This window comes from Protopterus annectens, chromosome 9.part0 (assembly GCF_019279795.1).
Source record: "Protopterus annectens isolate FY-2018-M chromosome 9.part0, PAN1.0, whole genome shotgun sequence".
Lineage (NCBI taxonomy): Eukaryota > Metazoa > Chordata > Ceratodontiformes > Protopteridae > Protopterus > Protopterus annectens.
In genome coordinates this window covers 285,417,209-285,438,322 of record NC_056743.1, presented here as the reverse complement: position 1 = coordinate 285,438,322, position 21,114 = coordinate 285,417,209, and the positions used below count along the sequence as shown (strand labels likewise).

Sequence of the window (21,114 nt, the reverse complement as noted above, 5' to 3'; positions counted from 1 at the left end):
AGTGGTCTAATAAATAATTTATATTAGTAAATGTATGCAAATATCCCTTATTATACGACCTTCATTAATTCTGAAACTCTATAGTGTAACTCAAGACGTGTGGACTACTGTGACCGGCTTTAAATGAGGTCGTTAATCTTATAAAGAAGGCAGCTTATTGTTTGGATATGTGAATCCCTCATACTAGTGTAACGCAAACTTCACTGACTCCAGAGTACAATGATACGTACTTGTTTCCAAGTAAGCGTAAATATTGCAGTACGTAAAAGTTTGCGGAAATGCATACAATAAGTAATAGGTGTATATATTCATACCTGTTCTACGATGTAAAAGTAAAATGACAGCTTTAATTATTGAAAAGCAGACGTCAACCACCGGCCAATTTTCCAGCACTGTGAATGTAATAGAAACTATTATCATATAATTTAGCAATAAAGTAGCAGGTGGGTCACACATCTTCCCTAATTACTTAACGTCTGTAAACCAGACTTGGAGAGAGAAAAAAAACATGAACATTTAGGTTTCAGGGCTCATCACTGCACTGTATAGAAAATGCAGTTTGTGGATCAGGACTGAAAACAAACACTGCAATAGTAAAAGCGCTGTAACTGTGCGAATGTTATTTCAAATATGAGCCCTTGTCAATTTAAATATGCTAGGTGGAACACTGCAGCAAAGCAACGTGGGAGAACATTTTTTTGTCCTTGGGTTCTGCAGGTTGAAAGAAATGCTTTTGGAAGATCGAGCGATTTAGTTGAGCAACATTCGTAACGGTTCTTTGGTTGGGCGTTTGCCACAGGGAATGCCAACAGTACTACGATGTTCTCTGTGCGCTTTCAAATGTCTGTATTTTTCAGAGGGACTGAAGAGTTGTTGTGGATGTGAGGTAATCAGTCACCTGCTTACGAAGAATTTTGTAACTGTACGCGTTACACCGCCTCCTTTCAGCACCATGGTTAGCTCCATTATTCAATAGGGGGAAATCTGATGTAAATGTCGGTTTCTTCTGGCTGTGAGCCAATAAGTAGCCCGCGTTTTCTGTCTCTAAACAGCATACATTTGGAGGTGCACGCCAATCAAGCACAAGGTTCAAAAGTCAGATTTCAAAACTGGTACCCACTGCTGCTGTACGGAGACTACTAATCGTAAACCATATTATTATAGTTATGCTTCACGTTTTGTGCTAACTACATTTGAAGCAATGACGAGAAAAGCTGGCGAACACAGTCATTAAGTTCACTTCGGAATGAAACATAACGCAGTTTTAGTTTTTTTCCCCCTTATGTATGGATCCAAGGGAAACGATTCTGGCAACCATTCGGTAATTTTGCGTAGCACATTTTAGAAACTAAGCCGTAATCTGTGTATTGTTCTTTGAGCCAAGATGATAATGAGATACAAAGAGGTAGGTGACTTTCTACACAGTGAACATTTATGAATATGTCTGTGTCGTGACTGCTTCTCCAGTTTGACAGATGGAAAACGGAGCATTTAATTGTCTGTGTTTGTGAAGGTTAGAGATGCAAGGGAGAATTACATAGTACAAAATTAATAATACGTCTTGCGCTCATTTTTAGGAAGGCTGCATTTGTCAGCTTGTGTGAAAAGGAATGGATAATTATTTTGAAAATACTGCTTTGTTGCCTCATGTAACACAACAGTATTTACAATTTTAGGTGTTTTAATTTCCCTAGTAGTAGATGTCTGAATAATCAAGTTCGGAATGATTGGAAGCTGCATAACATATCCATTTGAATTACTAATATCTTCCACCATAAACAAAACCTTGTACTTACTTTCACCGGGGATTGTTAAATGGAAAGTAATGTGCCACAAAATAAACTGAAGTTGGCATTTTCAACAGGGCGCACTTGCAGGACCGTGATAGACAGGACCATTTTAAACAGGTACACCAGTGGCCTAATGATTTAGTAATTTGATCACAGAGATATAAATCAGAACAAAAGGCCCATCTTGTAACATAAAGGCATCCTTACTGAACCACAATTTTATACTATGCTCTCCTTTGTCAACTATCTCATCTGTATGTCTTGAAAATAATGCATTTGGAAATGTCACATAAAGAAGTTTGCATAACTGCATGCTGATAATATCTCCTTTATTGTAATGAAAATGTTTTTGGATTAGGCACCCTAGCTGTTGTAATCTATCCGGATGTGGTGCTTTTATGAAGGGTGCAGTAGATCTCTTCCATATTTTGAAGCTATCCTTCAGAGGAATTTTGTAGACTGCAGGTGAAGTTTTAAGGAATGTTTATCAAACATTTGATTTGCAGCAGAGAAATGTATCAATTGGTGTCATTATAATTAAAGAACAAAGCAATAAAGTTGCATTTCTTTACAGCCACTACACATGCAATGGCGATTTGGTGTGCAAAAATGTTTTAATACTAATACAAGTTATTAAACCATACATAGTAGTCTTCATGATTCTCATTCTTAAATAGGTTCATAGGTAGGTACTAGGCAATTGGCCCTAGGGCCTATATAAGCCTAGCCAAAAAGGTACCCTGGCTTTCGCCACCCAAGAAAATTATTTTCCTGTGCCCCTGTCAAGCAGAGCCACAGAAGTGATCCCCGTGGTGAATTTCCTATTTCCCTTGTCTTACAAATTACAAGTGCTGTAGACTATATTTATGAAATGAAATCAGAAAGTTGAGCAATCCGATTGACTAAGTTGCACGTATAAAACTTGCTTAAAGCACATACACATGGAATTAGCACTGCAGTTTGAAAAATGCAATAACTAATGCTAGATTATACAGTACACAGCTATTACCATACACTCAGGCTTATGAGATACCCACAGTCTTCAATATTTCCTCTCATAGACTCTGTTCCATTTTTGAGCAATGTACACTCTAAACTTTTTTTTGCATTGAATTCAGGTAGACATTCAAAAGATTATTCTCCAACATCTCCATACCATTTTGTAATCACTCCCCGATTGGTCATGCTAGTCCCAGCATAGTACCAAAAGAAGACAATATAGCTTTACTGTTAGATCCAGTACAGAAAAAATGCTCCAGAATGAGCCAACCCCTACACAAAAATCCACTTCTGTTTTTACTAAGTTCACTTGCACCTGCAACCTGCACTTTATTATGATTATAAATGTATTATAGTAGTAGACAAATGATTTTTCATGACAATTATTAATAAAATTACATGCTTCTCTCTCCCTGCACAAAATATCTGCAGATTTAATTTTCATAGGTTTAAACTCCAATATGATTTAATTATATAATTTAACTTTTTAGTAATGTTCCTGAATAGTACATTATGAAATGCCTTCCTCAAGTCTGGCTTCAACATACCTATAGAACTTCTCTAGTTTGTCAGTTAAATTAGCAAATTTGTATCAGTGAATTAACATGTTTGACTCCTAAGACCTAAAGTATGTGGCCATTAGATTCACCAGAGTGTCATATTTTCCTCAAAGAAGACGTATGGCTTTCTGATGTGTAGTCAGTTAGTACAACTATAATCCCCCCCCCCCTGTAAAATGAAACACTCTTACAGCATTGTAATTGTATAAGAATTGTTAATTTCACAAAAGTACATAAAGTACACATTTACTCATTTATTAACACATTTTCTTTTACCTACTTTAACCTGTTGAGAGTTGTGGGGCAGCAGGTGCTTACCTCAACAACTACTGAGTGTAAGGAAAAAGACGCTGTCTCTTTCTCTCGCTCAGAAACACACACTTGAAATACTTTTATGGGAAATTTGGCGGATCTCAGTTTATCTACTCCACATTGTTGGGATACAGGAGGAAAACAAAAACACATAAAAACACAGAAGGTACTGCAGGAGTGACTAAACCAGAGAACTAAGGACCATGAGACAGCAATACTAAGCATTGCATCTTTGTGCCACACATTCCACATTAATCTCCATTATTTTCTAAACTTTAGTTTGAACAAAATGAAAACTCCAGCAAAGTTAGAGCTTCCACTGAGTGACCTCCCAAACCTCTTGTATCAGAGGTACATGGGATATATGCAAATGAGCCTTATGAACATCAGGGGTTTGAGGAAACTCATGTGGTGCCTGGGCCTCATTGCATTTTCAGTGTTCCATTTCTTCTGCTTTCTCTGTTTTAAATTATCAATCACTACCTTTTGCTCCACATAATATCACCCCCTGTTTACTTTTACCATATATTGTGCTTTCATTTTTCTTTAGTAAAGTACTTCCTGTTGTAATCATCTTTGTTTTAATTATTATTTCAAAATAAGTATTTATCGCCTACCTTAGAATTATCTTGAAATTTTATCTCAAGGCCTGCTTTAGTCTTCTTTACCAGCCTTAATCCACCTTTCTGAAAGGGGATATCATAGTATAATTTACATTCTTCATGTAAGATGCCTGCATTTTATTTTACTCCAGCTGTATTACCAATGACACATTACCTGTATTGTAAAATGACCACATCTTAAACCAGTTTTGCTTTATTTTAGCACCCTACTGTTTTAGGATCACTTTATGATATATTACACACATATGCACATATCTATTTATCTATCTATCTAAACTAAAGGATAAAAAGGTCATACAGAAAAAACATTAAGTAAAAAATATAAGAAAAATCCAGCTGAGCTACAGTTTTGGCTGTGTGACACCTTAAATCTGCTGTAATGGCAGCCCATGAGATATATGCAAATTACCCCTTAAAGAAATCAACTGCTTCAGCTACATAGATTCTGAATGTCAATTGATTTCTTTTATTTTTAAGTCCTTACTGTGATATTCAGACCAATAAAGCCAAAAACCACTAACTGTAGCTTGCATCTGCTTTATTGAACTCATCACCACAACATAACTGGATAATATGCCTTGTACGTTACAAACACAGGGGCTTTAAACCCAGCTGATGCCCATAAAGATTACGGTATCTGCAAAATATCCAAGCTAATATCCAAACCAAAGGGTAACAAAGTCAACAGAAAAATCATTCAGTAAAAATTACAAGAAAAAGACAGCCAAGCTAGAATTTCCACTGTGTGATACCTTAAATCTCTTGTAATGAAGGCTCATGGGATATATGCAAATGACCCATTAAGGACCTCAAGTGTTTGAGGTACATGGACTCTGAATATCCATAACGTTTTTTTTGCTTTATAAGTCTCGATGGTTCCATTCAAACCAATAAATTCAAACCATATATTGATATGTATCTATCTCTACATACTTTTCTTTTATACCTTGTAAACACGCACACACACACACACACACACACGTGTGTGTATATATATATATATATATATATATATATATATATATATATACACATGTATGAGTATATACAAATATTTTTATATATTTTTTAATTAAAGCATTTTCTTGCTATCAGTCATTTTCAAGCTTTTCTACTATATTCTGAACTGCACCCGTATAATCCAATGCAAAAGTGCAATAACTCCTTTTTTTCAGTCCTTATCCTGACTCTTAACTTTTACCTCCAGGAAGTAAAACAAATAAATAAATAAAAAATAATAATAATTAGGGAAAAAGTCCCAAATAAGGGACCCTTTTTAATGTTGATACTATTAACTTAGAACGTTTTAAAGAAAAAAAAAACAGTTTTGGAAGGATAGAACAAAACTCTGAAAACATCAGGTGCATCCCCTACAAAATAGGAAAAGTTGATAGGTATGTCCCGTTTTAGAGGAAAAACAAACAGTGGCATGATCAATGTCTCTTGAACATTATTCTGCTATAAAATTGTCATTTTCATTATTGACCACATAGTTCAACATTTTTTTGTCTAGTAGAAAGCCTGACCAAGACAGCTAAGTCAACCTGCTGGAAAAAATAAGGGAGGTTTCTGCAAAACTGTTTGCCAGAATGTTGTTGCTCTGTTGCAATGCTCAAATCGTCTACATGATATACAGTTCTTCCAGCATTTATAGAACAGTGTGGCAACTTTGAACAGATCGTATAAGCACCAGCGTGTCTGGTGCTGTCCTTATGGTGCAGAGATGCTAAAAAAAGTGAGGTCTTAGTGAATTCTAGTTTCACCCATATTTGTATTTGCTTTTTTTTTCTATTTTCATTAATTCTTTTCACTCTTTTTAATGTTATGATTTATATGGTCAGCAGGGATGACTGCATTGAACTATTTCAGTATGAGCACTTATCTAAGGAGATTCTTTTTGGTTGTTTGATTGATTTTACTTTTGCTATTGAAGTTGTGTATCTACAACATCTTGATAGTGTTAACTTTGGGATTAATACCTACCATCTGTCAGCTATCTGAATTATCACACACCCTTAGTGTTTAGGTAGAATTGTTGATGTGGACAATCACAAGGATAGTAGTTTTCTTTTTATTTCTTTTTTCTTTTTTACTAACTCCTCCTAATCAATTATTGGGATAGCTGTTTGTACTCTTCTTTTTTTACGTAAGCAAAGATATGCATTAAGCTTTACAAATGCTAATGCAATCTAATGCCTTCTGCCATTAACCAAACCAACAAGCTCTCACTTTATTATCTCTTACATTCTGTGGATATCTCTTCATTTGCAGTGTATCCAATATATTCTGTCACAGCCAAAGCTATGTCTGATATTTCATACTCTTTTATCCATAAAACTCCAATCTAGTGTGATACCACATTCTGTACCTTGTCAGGCATTGCCAAAATTCCCATGAAACCTAAACCATCCACGTTTGATTGAGTAATGTTGCATACATTGGTACCATCTTATTTGCAAGACTTATTGTCTTTCTTGTATTTTTGCTGTAACATAGTCCCTTCTCACTATCACTATATTAGGATAAAAGTCTTTTTTCACCATAGTGAAATCACTTGTTTGTTTTAGTCTCATACAGCTGGTTAGCCTCCTCTTCATTTCTTTCGCTGTCTTTCTGTCTTCCTGACTCTCTCTCTCACACACACACACACACACACACACACACACACACACACACATACACACATACACATTTAAATAATTTCTGATCTACATTTTGCCGTAACACATGTAATTGTTTTAATAATTGCTGATGTTGAGTATAATTCTATATCAGGCAGACTTATTCCACCATTGGACCAACTGCGCAGATGATGCTTGAGTGCTAATCTAGGTCTACTAGGACGCCAAAGAAATTTAAGTATTAGGGAATTAAAGTCTTTTAATAATTGTTTTGGGAACAGGAAGTGCTAAGGATTGAATTATGTATAGTAATATAGGTAATAATATAATTTTTATAATTAAATATCTCTCTTCTGTTGTAAATAGGAATTTATTCCACTTTATTATAAGATCTTTAATATTTTCTAAAGTTTTACTGTAGTTTATATTAATTATATCTTTAATGTTCTTAGTTAATGTTATTCATAAATATTTTATTTTATCATCATTAGCTAAATATTTGGAATGTTCTTCAGAAATAGCGATATCTGGTTTGTCAATACTTAAAAGGCTGTTGAATTGTGGGTATCTAAGAAGCCAACCCATGCATTCTCATGGCATTTATTAGCCTTGTATTTTATGGGTCTATATTAAATCAGCGAACGCTTAAAAAAGTGAACGCTGATTTATCGACTCCATGTAAGCGAAAGCTTACAATTCTGAACACTTAGAACAGCAATTTTTTTCTCAGGGAAAAAAAATCAGTGTTTCAAAAAAGAAAAAAAAAATTACATAAAGTGAGGGGCTTTGCCCACACCCCCCGATGTGAGGGGCTGTGCACCCCACAATCCCCTACTTAAATATGCCAACTCCAAGATCGCACTACAGTGACGAAACCAGCAAAATAACCAAGCGATTTCTTTCCCAGGGAAAGAATTCACTTATATGCCATTTTGTGCTTTCAAGTTCGATCAAGATGCATTCGAAAGAATGCGTCTTTGATCATATAATAGGGAACCTCTTTTGTAATATGAATCTTCAAAGATGGGCCACACAAGTACATTTTGGATATGGGAAACCTGTAAGTACCCATGAGGGATAGTGGTGTTAAACCAGATGAGAATCTGTAGTAACCTGTCCATTCATCCAGGTTATGTTTGAATAGAATACAAAAAATACTCTGCTTTATGTGGAGGAGGAATTCAGTTCCATAGGAGTGGTATTCCCTGCGATACATACCTATCCATCAAGCATGTTCTGTTAATCTTGCAAAAGAGGCTGAGGTCACTTGAGCAGGTGTTTCTCATGCCATCGGACTTCTAAATGCATAATAAGTCTGATAAAACAAGGTCTGTTGTGGCTGCTTACATAAAGAAGAAGTACTCCTCAGTAGCATGTATGGTACTGAGAAGAGAGATAAGGCTTTGAGATGGCCTACATGGATTTTATGACTTAGGCTCTTGATGTTTTAGTGAGGGAGTGTTGTGGTGATTCCAGCTGTGAAAAGACTTTGAACAGGTACATGCCGAGAAGGGCATCATAACTGAATGAATGAGTAATCATCATAATGTGTGAGGAGTATAGAGGAACAATTATGTCCCTGCATCTGGACATCATACCCTTTGATATAAGCTATGCAACAAAAAAGGAATGCATTTCATTAATGGACACCTGGTGATTAAAGGACAGCTAATTGTCAATGTACTTTCCCAGATCTCTAGTCATGGGATCAGTTTTCAAGGGGGGTGTTGTCAGTCTGGTAGTTATAAAATGAGTCATGGTTGCAAAAGGATATGATTACACATTCCTTGGCATTTATTTTCAGCCCATGGTTTTGTCATCAACTATTTCCCTGAGAAAGACCCTCTTGTGTGATCATGGTGTTCTCTGGGGAGTTTATGATGGGACTCAGTTTTTAGTCATCTGAAAACTTGGTCAGTGACAATTCCTTAATATTAGATTTCACATTGGAGAAGTTAAATGCTGAAGAAAAGGGTGCCAAGGATTGAAATCTGGGATATTCCACTAGTGGCAGATCCTTTGGAGGAGGTACAGCCACCAACCCTTACTTCCCAAGTTCTACTTGTGAACTAATTTGCTATTCATCAAGTTACACGGGGGATAATATTTAGGTGGGAGAGTTTATTTGTGATACCTGAGTGTGGGATAGTGTTGAACACAACAATTTGTGCTAAGCTGCCTTGTTCATTTGCCTCTGTGACTTTTTCAAAGAAGTCATCTAGGTTAAGTTATCTGGTCCTGCCCTTGACAAATCTGAAGTGAGATGGGTCAGCAGTCTGTAGGTCACCTATATCCTTATTTATTAATTCCATAATGATCATTTCCATAGCCTAACATTTGAGGATGGTCAGGCTTATGGGTCTATAATTACTTGAATCTATTGTAGACCCCATCATTTTGCAAGGAAATGACTGTTGCTTTCCACCATTCATGCAGCATAAAGCCTGTTTTAAGGCTAATGGTGGTGGTGCTGCGGTAGCGTTGTCGCCTCACAGTTAGACGTTGCCCGTTCGATTCTCAATTAGAGCGTCTTCTGTGTGGCGACATGTGTGAATGGGCATTCCTTCGTTAAAGGTTGTGCATTAGGCCTGGCAAAACAGCACATAAAAATCTACTGCCAATCATTAGCGGACCGGAGTTCCGCTGTGGCGACCCCTAACCGGGAAAAGCCGAAAGATTGAATAACCTCTGTAGAGGGAATTCACATTGTGTGTTTTCTGGCCCCATGGACATAATGTTCTTGTCTTTAGATAGTACCATGAGAACTTGTTCTTGGTTGATTTAAGGAGGGAGTATTCGTGAATATTTGATCTGAAAGTATTAGAAGGGTGGGGTGAAGTTGGAGCTGAATTTTTCTGCTCTGGGTCTGGGTATATAACATAATTTACTATTGGCTCGGCCTCGTGTTAGGTGTTGTTTCTGAGATTTCTAATATAAATAAAGACGGTTTTATGGTTATCATTTAGTGGGGGGCTATTTTTACCTTATGTCTGGCTTTGACTGATTTTATCAGGATTTAGAGTTATTTGTTTAGTTTAGCAATAATGTTTTTAGCTTCTTGAAAACTGGATTTATTTTGTGTGCAGTTATTTTTTTTTCTTTTATTATAGAGCTTGTTTATGAAAAGGTTCCACCACAAGGGTTTATTTTTTTTAAATTTTGCATTGTATTTATTTCTGAGAACAGAATCATCTATGCAGCTCTTTAAACAAGCACAGAACGTGGCAGTAAAGGATTCAACATAAACAGTGGGATTGTTGAGGTGGAAGGAGATTTTGAATTTACTAAGGTCACCACTCAGTTTTACTAGGTTAGCCTTTGCATAGTTTCTGAATTCTGAGGTATTGGAAGGTTTCTGAATTCTGAGGTATTGGAAGATGCTTCTAACTTCAGTTTTAAGGTGAGTGTGAGTGACTTGTGGTCTGACCAGGGTGATGATTACAATATGTAGGGAGAAGAGCTGTCACTTACTGATAAACATGAAATCCAGGATTTTATCTCCCATGGTTAGGGTTTTTCTAACTCATTGAGGGTGTTTGTATTTCTGAAATCCAAAAATCTCTGGGCATACATGTTTGGGGATGTACAAGTCTCCCAGTTGGATGGATAAGCTGGATTTTCCTATGAGAATTTTTTTTGGCTAAATACATAGGGGGGTTCCATACTCGTTAGTTAAGAGGTATGGGACACTAAGTTCCTGTAGTTTGCTATGATGTGATAAAGGATTTTGTTTATAGTAAGTTGGATATGGGGGAGTTCCAGTTATCTTTTCTAATGAGTCTGGACATGAGGTGTTTTTTATGAACATGAAGACACCACCACCATTAATGTCTTTGCCTAATGTGCTGGGTCTGAATGTGTCATAGGGATTGATATCCTGCACTGAAAGACTGCTCTCACTGGTCTTGAACCAGATCTCTGTGATGATACATATATCTATATTTTCCAGGGCAAATAGTGCTTGTAGGGTATGGTGCTTTTTGTTACGGCTCCTAGCATTGAGCAGCTATACCTTAATATTGTACTGATTCTGTTTAGTTATGATGGAAGTTTTAGAAGACTGACTTTGCCTAAAAAAAGCACAATGTGTATTGTCAAGATTTTACCCAGTATATAGAAGCCTTAAGGGTAGAGGTGCAGGTGATCCCTGGCAAAGCAGTTTGGACTGTCTAGCATATCCTCCCTGGCTAATTTATATTGTACTGTTTTTGAATGATACCAGAATCTAAGCCAGTTGTTGAAGTTGATTAGACTTTGATTGTATTGTGACAACATATTTGGTGATGGTAGAATACTGATTAAGGCTAGGTTCATACCTACCTCAAACATATATGCCTTCTGATGAAATTCCTTGTGTAATTGGGAATGAAAGTGCTTATTACAGAGTAACTTTTCTACCTAGGTCAATGTTCTTTTTTTGGAAACACATATTCCGAGAGATCCATCATGTGTCTCTACATATAGTACAGGGAGGTACATCTCACGCCATTTACATACACTTGTACAATGACTTTGTCATATAGGTGCTTATGGGGAAGGGCTTGAATGCTTCTGTGATGTGGTGAATCCTGTCGATTGATAAGCAACTGACCATGACCCTCTTTTTGCACAGCCTGATGAAAATATTGGTATGTTTTGTAGTTTGCCTGTTGTACTGAGTCTGTATGACTTACAGAAGTATTCCTCATGGTGTTGCTGCCTGTGATGTGTGCTGGTGAGGTTGTTGAGAGTGCTTGTTTCCTGAGTTACATTTAGGAGACCTTTGTGGTAGGTTACTAATAATATCCTCAGCATTTGTAGGTTGACGTGGTTGGTCTGAGGTGTTTAAGATTGGTTTAGTGTGGTTTTGTGTGGTGATGACAATCTTGTTATTTGTAGTGGCCCCCGATAACAATGTATAACAACACTATTAATTATATTATTGAATAATTTCTATTGGACATGTTTAAAAAGAAGGGAGGTATGGCATTTATATTTGGATCTGAAGAAGCCCTAGTTGTTAGGTACGAAAAACGTGGTGGCAAAGTTAAGCATTTAATGGTTGTTCTTGTTTCTTATTTTTGTATGACTATTAAAGTTTTGGAATTTTATGGTGAGTTTACTATATCGGTGGTATTCCCGCATCTCTACAGTGCTTTAAAACTATTTTCCAAGTTAATGCTTCCATGCTCTGAGCACTGATTTCCTGTGTAGTTTTTTGGTTTAACATCACTGATAAACTGGCAGGTTTTTTAAGTAATGGGTGGTTGCCAGTGAACATGAGACAACTGCTACACTGTCTCTGGGTGCTGACTTCAACCAATATGTTAATAGCTACAGATGGAATGTGCAAGTCCATGGTTCCAGTTGCTTAGTACTGTGTAATCTGACTCTAATGAAGAAGTGGCTGACTTTCTCTTGCTAATGAGACTGCTGCTCCTTTCTTCATGTTTCTTCATTTCCTGTATTTCCCAAACATTACCAGTTTCCTTTTTGAGGGATCTATGCTTTAACTTTCATCAGGAGGTTACCATTTCACCTTTTTCAGGACATTTTCTGTTCCTTATCAGGTTTTATTACTGTGTGTTTAATTTGTGTCACAATTCTGATTTCTGTTATGTGTAGTTTATTATTTTATGTTTTTTATTTTTCTTTTAGGCTTATTCAGTAACATATTTGAACTGTGTGTATGTTTCTGATGCCTGATGCTGCTATTTTATTTACTGTTTTGTTTTTTTAGAGTACGTGAGTTTAATTTTTTTTCCCCTTGCAAAATGACTTTTTAAGGTGGTGGAAATTTGCTGGATTTAAAACATGTCATGGAGTGGAATCTGTAACTATCTGTGAGGTCTAGGTCCCCGCACTAATATTCTCCCATGCAGCAGAACTGATCTAATATACTGGTAGCTACCACTTGTATTTGTCACTGTTCCTTGCCCATATGAATGCACACACAAATAATAATTTTAGTTTCAATTAGGAACACAACACCTTAAAAAGGCCTGTGGCATGTAGTAGTCAGTATACATCTCTGCACAAAAAATATAAACCATCAGAATGTAGCTGTTTCACTTGTGTTTATTTCAAACTGAGCACGCCTTATTTTATGTTTGTTTTTAAGTATTTTTTTAATTGCCACATTCTTTTTAGTAATCACTAATACTAGCATTAAATAATAAGTAGGCTCTTTCTTTGTTCAGGTAATGTAAAGGAATCACTTTAAAACAAGTACAGTTATTTCAACAACTGCATAGTTGCTTGCTGCAGTAATACATGGCCAGGACAGGGCTTCTGCCGAAACAAGCACATAGATACACACACACACACACACACACACACACACACACACACACACACACACACACTCACACTCACACACATGGTTATATTATGATGAATGATCGACATGATAAATTGTGGACCAAAGCATATGAACTATTTGTAATACTAACAATATGTATCACTGAAACCTACTGCAGTGAGAAAGGAAACACATTTCTTTCTCTAATCTATAATCCATAACCCTACCAGCATTCAGCTCAAATTTGTCTGAATAGTGGTAGTGCTGTGTTATGGAAAGTTTATTTTAAGGTTAGGTGCACTGTTAGGGTTAGGTTCAGGGTTAGGGTTCACATGCATTACTATGCTGGAGCAGGGGTATCGATAGGTAGAAGGACAGATAGATCGGTAGGTTGATAGACATGTTTACAGATAGATAAATATGCATGTACGGGTTTTCTTTGTTTCGTTGAATCTCATTTCACTGAATTTTATTGCACCCCGGCCATTTCGCTGAAAACTCATTTCATTGAATCTCATTTCACTGAGCTGAATTTAGTATATATGGCACTGTGTAGAGTACTGTAAGGCAAGTAAAAGGTATATGCCCCTTTCCCCACTGTAGTGCGATCCTGAAGTTAGTATATATAGTTAGGGTGGTGTGGGGGGCACTTCAAAACAATGCATTTTAAACAATAGACATGCATAGTTGCAACACCAATGATTAACCCTCTCCAGAAGACAATATGTACTCAAACTAAGTGGGGGGCTACACCTCCCACACCCCCCCAATGTGGGGGGCTGTGCCCCCCACCCCTCCTAACTATATATACTAACTTCAGGATCGTACTACAGTGAGGAAAAGGGCATATACCTTTTACTTGCCTTACAGTACTCTACACAATGACATATTTACTAACTGCAGTTCAGTGAAATGAGATTCAGTGAAATGAGTTTTCAGTAATTTGAGTTTTCAACAAAGTGGTCAGGGTGAAATGAAATTCAGTGAAATGAGATTCAACGACACAAAGTAGACCCGTATGTACATATGTGTTATGTGACTGAATATGTGTGCATGTATAATTTTGAAGAGAGGAAGTAGTTTCATGGACAAGATAGAAAAAAACATTAAGTAGCTCAATGAGATTTTGAGTCCAGATGGTGTGTTTGAGCCAGGCATAAGGGAATTTTTCTGAAGACATGGGCAAAATAAGGTTTAATTAAAATAAAGTGCATTTTGCATATTTGCAGTTATACAGAGAAAAGGACTATTTATGTGAACCAAGTTATCCTTATTTGTCATCTGAATGTATGTACCTGTGCATCCTAAAATTTTGAGGAACCTCTAGTCATGCTTGATCAGTCCCAGTTGTGGGTAGCAGTACAACTGCTGTGCAGTTGCACCCTGGCAGTTCAGCCATGTTATGGGGAAACAAATGCATTGTATGTTTAAATCCATGGAAAGCTGTATCATTTAGCCAATTGTTACTTCTGCATAACAGTGTTTTCCTGTCATGACAATTGCTTTAATTCATGTGTTCTACCTGAGAGTTAATAAAAAATATGAATAATATCAGCTTTCACTGATCTAACAATCTGCACTAGCTTACTAACAAATAAAGATACTGCAGATGAGGTATACCTTTCTAAGAATTCCAGCATAACCTTTTGGAAGTAATGATAATGCAAACATTTGTCAAGAATATTTTTACATAAAAAACCTAGAAAACTTAAATGTGTTGATTTGTCAAATGAATATACAAAAACCTTTAAAATACTGTGCCGTTTGTAAAAATAAAGTTGCATTTAATAGCTTGTATTTTCCCAGTATATTTGAATACAGTGTGTTGGCATTGATGCTTGCGTGTTTTCATTTGCATATCATTTTAAAGAATATAGTCTAAAATTCATGCATTTACATGTTTATCTCATATACAGCGAAGAATTTAAAACTGCAGTTTGTGTCGGGTTACCACCTGTCCCTCTTTGGACAGTTGTGTCCTGCAAAAAATTCTAAAAAAATGACAAATGTCCTGAGATTTTAGGACAAAAATATTTCATAAGTTTTCTTTAATAGTTGCATAAAATGGTTATGTTGTATCCGAAACACTGTACGTTATATGAAATAGCATAAGCAACTCAAATGCTACAAGAGTAAACTTTTATTTTGGCAAAAAAGTGAAGCTCTGTCCTTTGCACAGGCCATGGGAATGTCATGTTTGTCCAAAAAATGTCCCACTTTGGGCAGTTGAAGAGGTGGCAATCCTATTTATGTGCTAAAATAAGAAACAAGTCACACAAATTGCATTATGTTTCTTCCCATGTCTGAGATAACAGTACTTTCCCTTGTACAGAACCTGCTGTATTGTGAAAATACATGTCAGGAATATAGTTTCAGGTAAAGAACTACTTTTCTTCATTTATAATAGTATTTCTTCCATTCAGAAGATATTCTAGTTCTAAGAAGACATCTCCACATATCCATGCTACCAATATATCCATATGTTGCTCCTGAAGTAATACAGCAGTCCTGGTAGTGCTGCAGAAAAAAATGGCTTGGTTTATTTGCTACTTTAATCGAAACACTTCAGTCTTCAGTTTTATTTTACACTCCTTTAATGAAGACTAATCCATGAAATGATAGTGAACAGTTGTATGACACACAATGTGCACTGTTTCTTCTGTGATGAGCACTTTCACTGTTTTTTATTTTTTGCTGAAGGACAGAATTTTCATTAAAAAGTAACACTTTGCTGAATTTTTGCTTGTCTTTGAAATGATATTGTTGCTTTATTAAGAAAAAAATAAGTTATGACTTGTGGTGGAATCTGTTAGACTTGGGACATGAATAATAAATGTCCTATGATGCTCTGTGAAAGCTTAAGAGAATGCATTTAAAATGACTTGCTAGATTTCATCTTAACTTTATATTTTGTTTTTAAAGTATCCCCCATGGAAGACCACTCAGGTAGGTTTTCTGATTAGTTTAGTTTAATAGTAAAATGTGTTCAAATATGTAGAAGGTACTGCAATAATATTTGTATTTTAGTAACGATTGTACATGAATGTTTAGTATTCAGTATATAACCAGACACTGGTTATTTCTTTCAGACGAGATAGTTTAAGGATATTAGACATAAATGTGTTTTTTTCCTCTTTTAGTTTTTAATTAGACCTTAATTTGCAGCTTTAGCCTATTTCAAAGTATTTTTAGCAGAACTGTTTAAAACATTAATGTATTAAAGTAGTTTGTGGTTTGCATATTCCTCGTTGTTAGGAAAATGAGCGTAAAATGACCTTGCAATGGAAATTATGTAATATTAAGAAAATGTTATAATTGACTGCAGTAATGTTGGGGGGGATATTCTATCTTTGATATTCAATAATCCTATATTTGACATTAGAATTACCATGAAGCAGATCTTATGAGGCCCTTTATAATCATTTCAAATGCTGAACTGCTTTATATGGCTTAATAGCTGCTTACTCATCTGATAACAAATGCCATGTTACCCTTGGTGCTCAGTTTTACTTCTAGAGATTATTATGCTGTATTTTAGTTGAAATGATAGCATTAACACTGATTTGCAGCATCCAGGACCATCATCATCTTGATTTATTGTCGATCTTTCAGAGTGGCAATGCATATGTGACTAAATGTTATTTTATTTTTATGGAATAAAGGCTAGTCTTCTTTAAAGCTATTGGGAAAGTTACAGGAGACATATCTTTAGTCATTAAATGTAGACTCGCATTATTTTTAGCATAGTACAATTTCTCCCATTGCAATAAGTTTACACAAAAGCATGATTTTCTTCTACTTTCATTCTCTTAGTGGAAAAGTGACATGACCCCAGGGTGAACTAGGTGACTATGCTAATAACATTCTCTTTGTTGCTCATTTAACTCTGGCTATGTACCCTTTACTGTCAAAACAGACCTTTAAAGTCGGTTTACATATTAACAAAGACAAGACTTTCTAGGTTATTACCCTTAGGGAATGTTCATATATGTTAAGTTTTTTTTAAGATTTGTACCATCCATAATACAATATATAGGATCATAGGATCATGGGAAGTTACTAAGCTAATGGCCCTAGCGACCTTACAAGTTTAGCCAAGTTCTATCCTTATTTCCACGATCAGCACTTAATGCCCCTGTCCAAGAGGGACACAGGTGGAACTCCTGGACTGAATTTACAGTTACCCATCCAATCATCCAGATTGCGTTTGAAGAGGGCCAATGAGGTGGTGTGTTTGACATGAAATGGGAGTCTGTTCCAAAGGTGTGGCAACCTCTGGGAGACAAATCTGCCCCTCCAGCAGGTTCTATTAATGTGACATACCAAGTTAAAATCTTTAGAGTGAGTAACCCATGTACCATTTGATTTGCGGATATGCAGCATTTCCAGTAAAGCAGGGTCATAGATTGCCTTATATGCAAAGTAGAGATCTCCTCTGAGTAGTCTGTATGAAACAGAATAAAGTAGTCTGTATGAAACAGAATAAAGTGACAGTTATTTCAGATGATCCATCTAGGACAGATGCTGAAGAGCTTGAATTTTCCCTGTGAGGAACCTTTGTGGTGTCTCCAATTGTTGCAGATGTTTGGAAAGGTACATACCAAAAAAGGCATTGTACTCAATTATTTGCCTGATGAGGGAAGAATGGAGGAAGGTTATAGCGTTTTTTTTCTAGTGGCAATGCCTTTATTTATGGTATGAGCAATATAGAATGTTCTTCTAACCACTGTGGAGACACGGTGATCAACGGTAAGGGTGCTGTCACCTGTGTGCCAAGGTCTCTCACCACTACATGCATACTTAGGATGTTGCTATTGATGTGGTAGTTAGCAAGAACATCGCTGTTACTGAAAGAGATGATAATATATATTTTTGCATTGAGTTTAAGGGAATGACTTTGGCACCAATGATTTGTTTGTGTAAGGCCCTCATGTAGGATGTTGACATCATTTGCAGATTAGTAAATAGAAAATGAACACAATAGGCACTGCAAACTCGCATGATTAAAACAACAAGCACAGAATCGTATCCACAATTTGTGTTTTCATTTCCAACACTTCTTCAGATGTGGGCGTAAAACTCGTTCCGCCACCACATTAGCTCTACAGCAAAGCTTCTGGAAAAGCAGGACTTCTTTTTCTTGTTGTTTTATTCGTGCGAGTTTGCAGTGCCTATTGTGTTCATTAAAGTGCCTCACCCACATTTTGATCTGTAGTTTCATTGTTTCATCGTGGGTTGGTACCTATTTTCTATTTACTAGTTTGGTTTGGTGCCTTTTGCTCTTTTTTGGATTATCATTTGCAGATTCTGTGACCGCTCCTAGTTTGCAGTCATCAGCAAACTTTGTCAGCCACAGACATTTAGTTTTTGCTTGTACTTCAGAGAAATAAATTCCAAACAGTACAGGTCCCAGGACTGACCTCTGTGGAACACCACTGGTTACAGGTCTGGTGTTGGAGGTGCATTCCCTTATTTTGACTGTGTGTGTTCTGTCAGTGAGCCAGGTAGTGACCCATCTAATGATATAAAGGCTGCTACATAGCTGGGTGAGTTTGTCAATGATGCCTGAGTGGGGGATAGTGTCAAAGGCTGTATGCACAGATTTCCTCTTGTCCAGGGCCTTAATGACTGTCTTAAAAAAGTTCACCGGGTTTAAGTGGCATGATCTCCCTCTGACAAACCCAAACTGAGTAGGGTCAAGTGTTTGGAAATTACCTATATCTTTGTTGATAGGGTCCATGATGACTTTCTCCATAACCTTACAGATAAGGCTAGTCAGGCTAATAGGTCTGTAGTTCCCAGGGTCAGTGGAAGCATCATGTTTGTGCAAGGGAATAATGGAGTCCATTTTCCATTCAGCTGGACGAAACCAGTGCTTAGACTATGATTGAAAAAAGTTCCCAGTGGAGTTGCTAATTCTTGTTTGAGCCCATGTAGGATGCAGCCTGGGATGTTATCAGGTCCCTTAGATCCTGTGTTTTTGGCTTTAGAGAGGGCATTTATGACTTACTCTTTAGAGATACAAGGTAGGGGACAGGTGGTAGGGATGTCATGGGGACATGTGGTGGGGACAGGGGAATGAAGACGGCCAACAGGTAAGCTACGTCCACAGGCTTAGTACATGTGGCATCATTAACTACAGTTTGGCACAAATCTCGTCCTTTCCTTTTAGTTACGGATGTAACTAAAGAATGCCTTATGGTTGTCCTTAGTTGAGGAAGCTAATTTGAATTTGTAGTTTGCTTTGAAGGACTTCACAAGAAGTATTTTTTGCTTGTTTAAGCTAAGGAGGGAGTGTTTCCAGTTTAGGGCTTGCTCCCTCTTACTGTTAGACAACAATTTCTTCCTCTTATTGCAAAGTCTGTTAATGGCAGTTGTCCACCAGGCAGGTTTGCTCTTCTTGAGTGGTTCTCCCATATTGGTAACCACCAGGTCTAGGATGCATGTCAACCAGTTGGTCCAGGGCATTGGAGTTAACAAAGTCAAGGAATGTTTGGGCAAATGAGTTTGTGTGTAATTTACCCAGCTGATGGATGGGTAGTTAAAGTCACCCAAAACCACAGTGTTTAGATATATCTTGATAGACTCAAATAGATCCAAATAGGCAGAGTGGGTGTCCTGATTCATGGAGGGGGTCCTGTAGCTGGCATGACTTGAATAGGTGTCCTACCAACAGTTAATTGCAGCTGAAGTATCTCCAGGGAACCATACTTTTTAACCAATCTTGAGGTGTATTTATCTTTAATGAGTATCGACACACCTCCTTCTTTAGTTTTTGCACCTTCAGTTTGTGGTCTGAATGTGTGGAAGGAGGTGTAACCCAATATGGCTGGGATGCTTTTCACAGCCTTGAGCCAGGTCTCTGTGACTGCACAAATGTCTGCGTTTTCCAAGGTGAGGACCACTTCCAGTGAGTCCAGTTTCATGTTAAGACTCCTAGCATTTAGTAGCATAACCTTGAGGTTGTTTTTAGATGGAGTTTTTACCTCAGGAATTTTGTCCTTGAAACACTACCTAAAAAAGGCACTATGGGGGTGGGAAGAGCCTTAGCCAGTGGCTGAAATCACCAGGGTGATGGATGAAGACCATCTCTGGTAAAGCATTGAGGACTGTCGATCATGTCATCCCAGGCTGACAGATACTGGATCCCATTAAGATGTCACCAGAAACTAAGCCAATTATTGAAGTCAGTCATTTTCTGTTTGTAGAGAGGCATCATCCTGGGTGAAGTTAAGATTAGGGACATACCTGCCAGAGACACATAATCTGAGAGCTCAGTCATGTCTCTCTTCATATAATCTAGAGAGGTACATCTCAAGTCGTTCACACCAGCATGGACTATAAGGGAGTCATAACAGTGCCTGTTGTTGAGAGACTTGCGTGTATGTGTGATATGGTGGATCGTAGCACCTGACAGACAGCTGACCATGACCCTTTCCTTATCTAGCCTGCTGAGAGGGACATCTGTGTGTCTCACGATGGAATTACCTATGAATAATATGTTTGGTCTTGTGTTTTGCCTTAAGGGCTTGACAGGTGAGACACTGGTGCATGAGCTATTATGTGTATTGTGTTCTGTAGAGGAAGTATTATGTGTAGCATGCTTGCGTTTGTACTTGGGAGGTCTATGGTGTTTAGGTATGTTTCTGGTGAGAACCTCCACATATGTAGTTATGTGTGATATGTGTTTGGGTGGAGTAAGAGGTGAGGTGTGCATGGTGACAACCTGTTCATTGACTGGTGTGTGATAGATCATGGATTCAAGGTTCTTAATATAGGTGCATCTCTCACATGAGTGTATGTGGACTAGGAGTAGAGGGTTGTCTGTGAACATGAGGCAGTTGCTACACTGCCTCAGGATGGCTATGTCGACCAAGCTGGCTGGAGAAACTGTGGGAAGTTTTTCGTCCATAGTGTTAGGTAAATTTA

General features: G+C 37.2%; 1 protein-coding gene across 5 annotated transcripts in view; it reads left to right on the top strand.

Moving 5' to 3' along the window:
* Positions 1-745: 745 nt before the first annotated feature.
* ABCC8 (ATP binding cassette subfamily C member 8) overlaps positions 746-21,114 on the top strand; it is a 2,552,355-nt gene continuing 2,531,986 nt past the window's right edge. For all 5 annotated transcript variants that reach the window (XM_044082872.1, XM_044082868.1, XM_044082869.1 and 2 more), the window contains exons 1-2: positions 746-1,405; positions 16,108-16,131. In XM_044082872.1, coding sequence (XP_043938807.1) covers positions 1,385-1,405; positions 16,108-16,131 — 45 coding nt within the window. In that variant the 5' untranslated portion in view covers positions 746-1,384. The remainder of the gene's footprint in view (positions 1,406-16,107; positions 16,132-21,114) is intronic.